The sequence below is a fragment of the Babylonia areolata genome, chromosome 16, assembly GCF_041734735.1.
Source record: "Babylonia areolata isolate BAREFJ2019XMU chromosome 16, ASM4173473v1, whole genome shotgun sequence".
Classification (NCBI taxonomy): domain Eukaryota; kingdom Metazoa; phylum Mollusca; class Gastropoda; order Neogastropoda; family Buccinidae; genus Babylonia; species Babylonia areolata.
Genome location: NC_134891.1, coordinates 2774960 through 2782989, shown reverse-complemented (window position 1 = coordinate 2782989; position 8030 = coordinate 2774960). Strand labels below are relative to the sequence as shown.

General features: G+C 42.7%; 1 protein-coding gene across 1 annotated transcript in view; it reads left to right on the top strand.

Annotated features, from left to right (window-relative positions):
* Positions 1-3517: 3517 nt before the first annotated feature.
* The window catches only part of LOC143290785 (uridylate-specific endoribonuclease A-like), a 13444-nt gene continuing 8931 nt past the window's right edge, over positions 3518-8030 (top strand). Inside the window, exons 1-2 of the mRNA XM_076600299.1 lie at positions 3518-3883; positions 6726-6842. Of these exons, the coding sequence (XP_076456414.1) occupies positions 3796-3883; positions 6726-6842 (205 nt within the window). The 5' untranslated portion in view covers positions 3518-3795. The remainder of the gene's footprint in view (positions 3884-6725; positions 6843-8030) is intronic.

The window sequence follows — 8030 nt, the reverse complement described above, 5'->3', positions numbered from 1 at the left end:
CCTCACCCAATATTCCTTGTGACCCCGGTACACTTGGTAATACAGACATATTCTATTCTATTCTATTCTATTCTATTCTATTCTATTCTATTCTATTCTATCATTTCGTCGGCGGGTGCTTCCACATTCTTGACGCGAACGATCTTCCACATTACATATTTTACTTTCAGACAGACAGACAGGCAGAGAGAGAGAGGGGGGGGGGCGGGGGAGGGAGGGATGGAGGGAGGGGAGGGGGGGGCGAGGGGGGTGGGGGGGGTTAGGGGGGCGGGGCGGTGAACTTCGGCCAGATTTTATATTTCCCAGAGCACAGACCTACGGTCGTTTTGTGCAAAGTGTGGACTGGTTTGCCTTTGTTTGTTTGTTTGTTTGTTTTCGTTTCGGCTTTCGTGTGTGTGTGTGTGTGTGTGTGTGTGTGTGTGTGTGTGTGTGTGTTTGTGTCTGTGTCTGTGTCTGTGTCTGTGACTATGTGTGTGTGTGAGAGAGAGAGAGAGAGAGAGAGGGGGGGGGGGGGGGTCTGTTTTTCACTTGAAATTAACAAAATAGCATTTTCTTAAAATCAGAAATGCACATTCCTCTCCCTGCTTATGTTTCTGCGTGTTGATTTATTCATATCTGTGTCTGTCGATATACCTTTTAACTTACACTATATGCATGCAGGCATGCACGCACGCACGCACACACACACACACACACACACACACACACACACACACACACACACACACACACACACACACACACACACGCACACACACACACACACACACACACACACACACACACACACACACACACACACACACACACACACACACACATACAGAGAGATAGAGAGAAGAAATAGTTTTTTTTAATAAGAGAAAATAAATGAAACAAACACATGACAAAAAATTAACAGGGAAGACAAGAGAGAAAACAAAATCTGTCTGCCCGTCTGTCTGTCTGTCTGTCTCTGTCTCTCTCTCTTTGTCTCTCTCGGTCTCTCTCTCTCTCCCTCTCTCTCTCACAACATCAGTCTCTGTCTCTGTTTCTGTCTGTGTCTGAGTGTGCATCTGTATTCTTCTCTCTCTTTCTCCCTCCCCCCCCCCCCCCCCCGCGCCCCCCGCCCCTCCCCCCCCCCTCTCTCTCTCAACATGAATCTCTGTCTCTTTCTCTGTGTATTTGTACTCCTCTCTCTCTCTCTCTCTCCCCCCTCTCTCTCTCCCTCTCTCTCTCCCTCTCTCTCCCCCCTCTCTCTCTCTCTCTTTCTAACTCTCCCTCCTATATATATAATCCATGAAGCACAAATAAACATTCCAAATGATATGGGTTAGTTGAACACGAAAAACCACAAAGAGAGGGAGAGAGAGGGGGAGAGAGAGATAACGATAACGATAACGATCTTTTTTTTAATTCAGATTAAGGCCAAAGCCCCTTACTGAAGGGGGTCATACCAAAAAAAAAATGACTTGACGGGGGAAGACAGAGAGAAAGAGGGAGAGGGAGAGAAAGGGAGAAAGAGGGAGAGAGAGAGAGGGGGAGGGAAGAGGGAGAGAGAGGGAGGGAAGAGGGAGAGAGAGAGAGAGAGCGGGGAGAGAAAGGGAGAGAGACAGACAGAGGCAGGGACAGAGACAGAGACATGGAGAGAGAGAGAAAGAGAGAGAGAAGGGGGAGAGAGACAGAGACATAGACAGACGGAAAGACAGACAAAGAGATAGACAGACAGACAGACAGACAGACAGACACAGACAGAGAGACAGACACAGACATAGAAACAGAGACAGAGATACAAAGAGACAGAACGACAATTCGCTAAAATGTGGCTGTACGTCTTAACTCTCTCCATACGAACGGCGAAAGATACGACGTTAACAGCGTTTCACCCCAATTACCATCATCAAAATATTGCAAGCGGAAGGCTCTTATACTGAAGAGGTGAATGTTGACAAAGAATACCACAATTCTGACGACGGAAGCTAAAGGTTGGGTCATTCAGACACCCACTGGACATCCGAGGGGTCTGTGTAAGGAGAAGAGAGGACTGGCCGTACTGAGTGAGTTGATCAAAACTTGAGTGCCTTATCTGGCGAAGAGGCTACGGCCCACAACGTCCCGGCATGACCATTGGACCAATGTCCTATCCGGCAGTCTGTCCCTACCAAAGAGAAAGCAAACAGAAACCAGAACAAACACTGTGTTGCTTAGAACTGTGGAGAATTGGCCTATTGGTAACGCGTCCGCCAAGGAAGCAAGAGATTCTTTTTTTTCCGGACTTTCTTGGGTCGACCACCGTTTTATTTTGTATATGAATTCATTATAACAATTCAGAGTAGATGGAAAAGAAAGAAAGAAAAAAAATGAATACAGTGTACATTAACAATAACATCGTCATCATAAATCATTATACTTATAATATATTGTTCTTTCTCTCTCTTTTTTTATTTTACTTTTTTTTATCAGTTTGGTCAAGGTGAACACATTTTCATCATGTGTAACAGTGCAGTTTTATAACATATAATAGACATTATACCTAGCATTGGCATAGAGTTATGGACACTTTGCTTAACTAACGTAATGTGGAAAGAACACAACCCACACATGGGATGTCTTATGTATAAACTTCCTGTCTCTGCGGCTGCCGCTCCATCTCGCTCACTACGATCGGCCTCGGATCCACTCTGTTTACGCATACCCAGATTCAAACACTCCACTGTTGGCCGCCGTTCTTTCTCTGTTTCTGGACCTTGCGATTGGAATGAACTTCCTTTTTCACTTCGTCAAGTCTCCACACTCAGCTCTTTCAAGTCTGGCCTTAAAACCCACCTCTTCCCAAAATAGCCTCCCTTGCCTGCCTCTTCCTTGTCTTTAGTTTCTACAGTTGTAGAGTTATGCATGCGTGTGAATGACTGGTGCGAAAGCGCTTTGATTTGTCTCTGCACAAGATCCAGCGCTATATAAATACCATTATTATTATTATGAACACGAGAGATTCTGGTTCGAATCCCACAGTCACCAGTATAGTATCTTCTCCCCCTCCACTAGATCTTGAGCGGTGGTTTGGACGCTAGTCATTTGGAAGAGACGATAAACCTTGATCCCGTGTGCAGCAAGCACTTAGCGCACGTAAAAGAACCCATGGCAACAAAAGGGTTGTCCGTCCGTGACAAAATTGTGTAGAAAAAAAAATCCACTTCGATAAGAAGACAAATAAAATTCCAGGCAGAAAAAAAAAAAGGTGGAGCTGTCAGTGTAGCGACGCGCTCTCTCTGGGGAGAGCAGTCCGAATTTCACACAGAGAAATGTGTTATGAAAAAAAAAGAAGGAATAATGGAATAATACTATACAACTTCAACGATGCGCTCAACTAGTTAGCGCTTTAAAAAAAAAAAATTAAAAAAATTAAAAAAGATTCCTCGTTAAGGACAGTGGTCTCTTTACGGACAGAACATCACGCATAAAAAGTCAAGACAAACTCGATCTGGTTACCGGTGTTTTCTCTGAGAATCGTAAGATTCGACAGAAAGAACACAGAGAGAGAGAGAGACAGAGAGAGAGAGAGAGAGAGAGAGAGAGAGAGAGACAGAGACAGAGAGACAGAGAGAGAGAATCATACGAGTCTGATGAAAAGGTTAGCTATCCCGCAACACTGCTAGAGACGCCAAGAACTGCGCAACTACGACATATACGCATATAGAAAAGAAAAAAGTGAAAAAAACAAAAACAAAAACAACAACAACAACAACGACAACAACAACAACAAAACCCTGCAATAATAACAACGTGAAGGAAAACCGCTGAACATAAAACGGCATCATGCCAGTGAACATTTTAGCGGCGGCTTTGTGCGTGATGGTCTTTTGTGGAGATTTCGGGTTCAGCAAAGGATTTCTTCTTGATGGTGGTAAGTGAACTTTTTTAGCCGACTGCTACAGTACTAAGGATGGTAAAATGCTTGTTGAAATCCTCGATGCTCTATGTTTTAACCCGATGTTCGGTTGTCTGTGTGTGTGTGTGTGTGTGTGTGTGTGTCCATGTGTCTGTGTGTCTGTGTGTCCGTGGTAAACTTTAACATTGACATTTTCTCTGCAAATACTTTGTCAGTTGACACCAAATTTGGCATAAAAATAGGAAAAATTTAGTTCTTTCCAGTCATCTTGTTTAAAACAATATTGCACCTCTGGGATGGGCACAAAAAAATATTTTTTAAAGAAACCTAATTATATGCAAACTGCATTTACTGTTATATTTATATTTTTTGTATTCTCTAAACTTGGCACTTTGACCTCTTATTCTGACACAACAACAAGAGGAGTCATTATTATCATTTTTTGTTCAAACAGGAACTTCTTTTGCTAAGCATGGAATTTTTATTTATTTTGCAAACGTTTTGGTGCAGATAGTAAAAAAGGGAAATTACTCTGTAATTAATGCTAGGGGACTTAATTTATCACAAGTGAGTCTTGAAGGCCTTGCCTCTCTTGTTTTCTGATTATGAGACACGCATTAGGATTGTACTGGAGTTTATGTAACATGAGTGTGCTGTTGTGTGTGTCTGGGTCATTTTCTACTCTGTACGGCGCAGTCGAGCATGCTTTATACACGGAAAGGAGCTATGTAAAAATACATTATTATCATCAGCATCATTGTCGGATAGCTGGTGTAATATCAGTATAAGTATCAGTAGCTCAAGGAGGCGTCACCTCGTTCGGTCAAATCCACATCTGCCAAGCAGATGCCTGACCAGCAGCGTAACCCAACGCGCTTAGTCAGGCCTTGAGAAAAAAAAAGTAAATAAATAATAGATAAATACATAAAAAGAACTACCACTAATAATAATAATTTGTATAAGGCGCAAAAACTTGATGAAGTAAACTATGAGCGTACAAAAAAAATAATAATCAAAAAAACAAATGAATAAATAAATAAATTAATTAAATTAAATAAAGGCCCGAACGCGAATCCAACGATGTGCGCACTCACGTGTGCATTATCCATTAAAGACCATGGTAGCCACGTCAGAAAAATCGTGTCCGGGTACTATCGTCCATATCGAAATTCAGCCAAAGATCTGCGAAGAAAGTCACAGGTCGTGACCTCACATAGGTCACACGACCTCTTGGGGTCAGTGTTTTGTGCTACGAACAAATTCTGCTCTGTCTGTGCTGTGGATAGATGTTTGCTCTGACTGTTTGTTAACCGTTTTCATTTCATGGTTAAAGGTGTGACTGTTTACGTATCCGTGACAACGACAGTGGTCATTCGTGTATGTCATCTTCTTGTTTACTGTTGATATGTACAATAAAGGCAGGGATGATGTAGGCCTTTAGCAAGGATGTGCACGGACCACACACACACACACACACACACACACACACACAGACACATACAGACACACACACACACACACACACACACACACACATACACACACACACACACACACACACACACACACACACACACACACACACACACACACACACACACACACACACACACACACACACACACACACACACACACACACACCAACGTGTATCAAAACACCTGTGCACTCTCACGTGTGCTTTAATCATTACACGTGTCATATACAACATAAGTATAATAAAAGAATGTTGTTACACTGCGAGTGACAATGCACAAGTAAACTGATAGAGATACGCGAAAATTTTTTTCCTGTGTATAGCGGTGGGGGAGACCACGCATATACTGTATAAACATACATACATACATAATAATGATAATAATAATAATAATAATGGATACTTATATAGCACACTATCCAGAAATTTGCTCTAGGTGCTTTACAAAAACGCTTTTGTTAACATAAAACATTATATCTATGTTACATACACACACCAAAATGTGACTACACACACACACACACACACACACACACACACACACACACACACACACACACACACACTGCATACATACATTTTAACATACATGTGTAAGTACCCTAACACATACGCACACATAGGCAGGTACAAACTTACAAAAACACACGCACACACAATACACATTCATATACATGCATGTAGTTATGTACACATACATATGTATGCACACATAGTCAAGCACAGCTAACGCAAAGGAAGTGGACCTCCACATACATAAACCATACAGACAGACAGACAGACAGACAAAGATATAGAGAGAAATATAGAGATAGAAGAGAGAGAGAGAAAGAGAGAGAGAGAAAGATACAAAGACAGACAGATACACAGACACACAGACAGAGACAGAGACAGGCTGAGAGTTGAATAGGGAGACAGATAGTCAGACAGACAGACAGACAGACAGACAGACAGAGATACAGAGATAGGAGACAGACAGAAAAACAGGCAGAGACAGAGACAGACAGACCAAGAGACAAACAGAGAGACAGAGACAGACAGACAGACCAAGAGACACACACAGAGACAGAGAAAGAGACAGAGAGACAGACAGAGACAGAGACAGACAGACTGAGACACTGACAGAGAGACAGAGACAGACAGAGAGACAGAGACAGACAGAGAGTTGAATGGGAAGAAGGGTAGAGTTAAGGAAAGATAAGAATCAGGAAGCAAAAAAAAAAAAAAAAAGAGTTCATGTTAATTCAATTTACCGTCTGATATATAATTTTGACTTGGCCTTTCAACCCCCCCCCCCCCCCCTCCTTAGCCCCCCCCCCCTCCCCTCCCCCTCCCCCCCTCACACACACACTATCAACAAGGTTCTTCGGTCTTTTGCAGTGGGGACATGTGTCGGGAAATGTGACCAGCATTTCGACGCCAACTTGATGTGCCAGTGCAACACCCGGTGTCCCCATTACGGCAACTGCTGTCCCGACTACGGGTCGTCCTGTCTCGGTATGCTGGTTTGGTCTGTATAATTTGCGAGGAAAGACATTTTGTCCTTTTTGTTACTGAATGAAAATACACGTGAGAAATGTTTAAGACGACTATTTTTTTTGGTTTAGGGGTGGGTGCAAGGTGTCAGAATGGTTAGTTACGGCGTGTGTCTGCCAATACAGTGTCCGTGCGGGTCTTGGTTCGAATCCCGCTCTCGCCCTTTCTCCCAACCAAGAAACCGAGCGTCTTGTCTTTCGGATAAGACGGATAAACCGAGGTCCCGTGTGCAGCACACAATTGGCGCACTGGAACAGAACCCATGGCAACGAGACTGTTGTCCTCTGGTAAAAATCCTGTAAACGAAATCCACTCTGACGTGTACACCAATTTCATATGCATGCACTCAAGAGACCTAGCAAGCACGTTGGGTTATGCTGCTGTCAGGCATCTGCCCAGCAGATGGGATGTAGCGCGTATGGATTTGTCCGAACGCTGTGTGACGCCTCCTTGTGAGAAACTGAAACTAGGGGCAGGAGGAGGAAGGATATGATGGGGCGGGGGGATGGGGGGGGGGGGAGTTATGGGGTGGAGGGGGGGGGGGGGGGGAGGGTTGTTGCAAGGAATAATTTTTATTTCATGTGTTCACGTTGTGTGCGTTCCCCGGTCTCTCTGTCTCTGTTTCTGTCTCTGACCACCACCACCACCACCACCACCACCCTCCTCTGTCTGTCTGTCTGTCTCTCTCCCTCTCTCTCCCTCTCTCTCTCTTCCACACACACACTTCATAACTGTTAGTCCCTCTATCGCTTAAAAAAGGTTTATGCTTTGTGCGCACTGGCGTTTATTGACATGTCATTGGCTTGGGAGGGATGATGAATATGACTAAGAAGAAGAAAAAGAAGAAGAAGAACAACAACAGCAACAACAATAACTATAACAACTATTGATACTATTGCTACTACTACTGTGTCTGCATGTTTTACATTTATTTGCTTATTTATCATTATTGTTGTCTTATTTATTTATTTATTTATTTATTGTATTGTATTTATGCACTTATTTATTTAATCATTTTATTTTATTTTATTTTATTTTTTGTACGCTTATAGTTGACTTCATCATGTTTTTGCGCCTTATAAATATTAATAGTAGTAGTAGATCTTTGTGTATGTATTTATCTATTATGTATTTATTTATTTATTTACT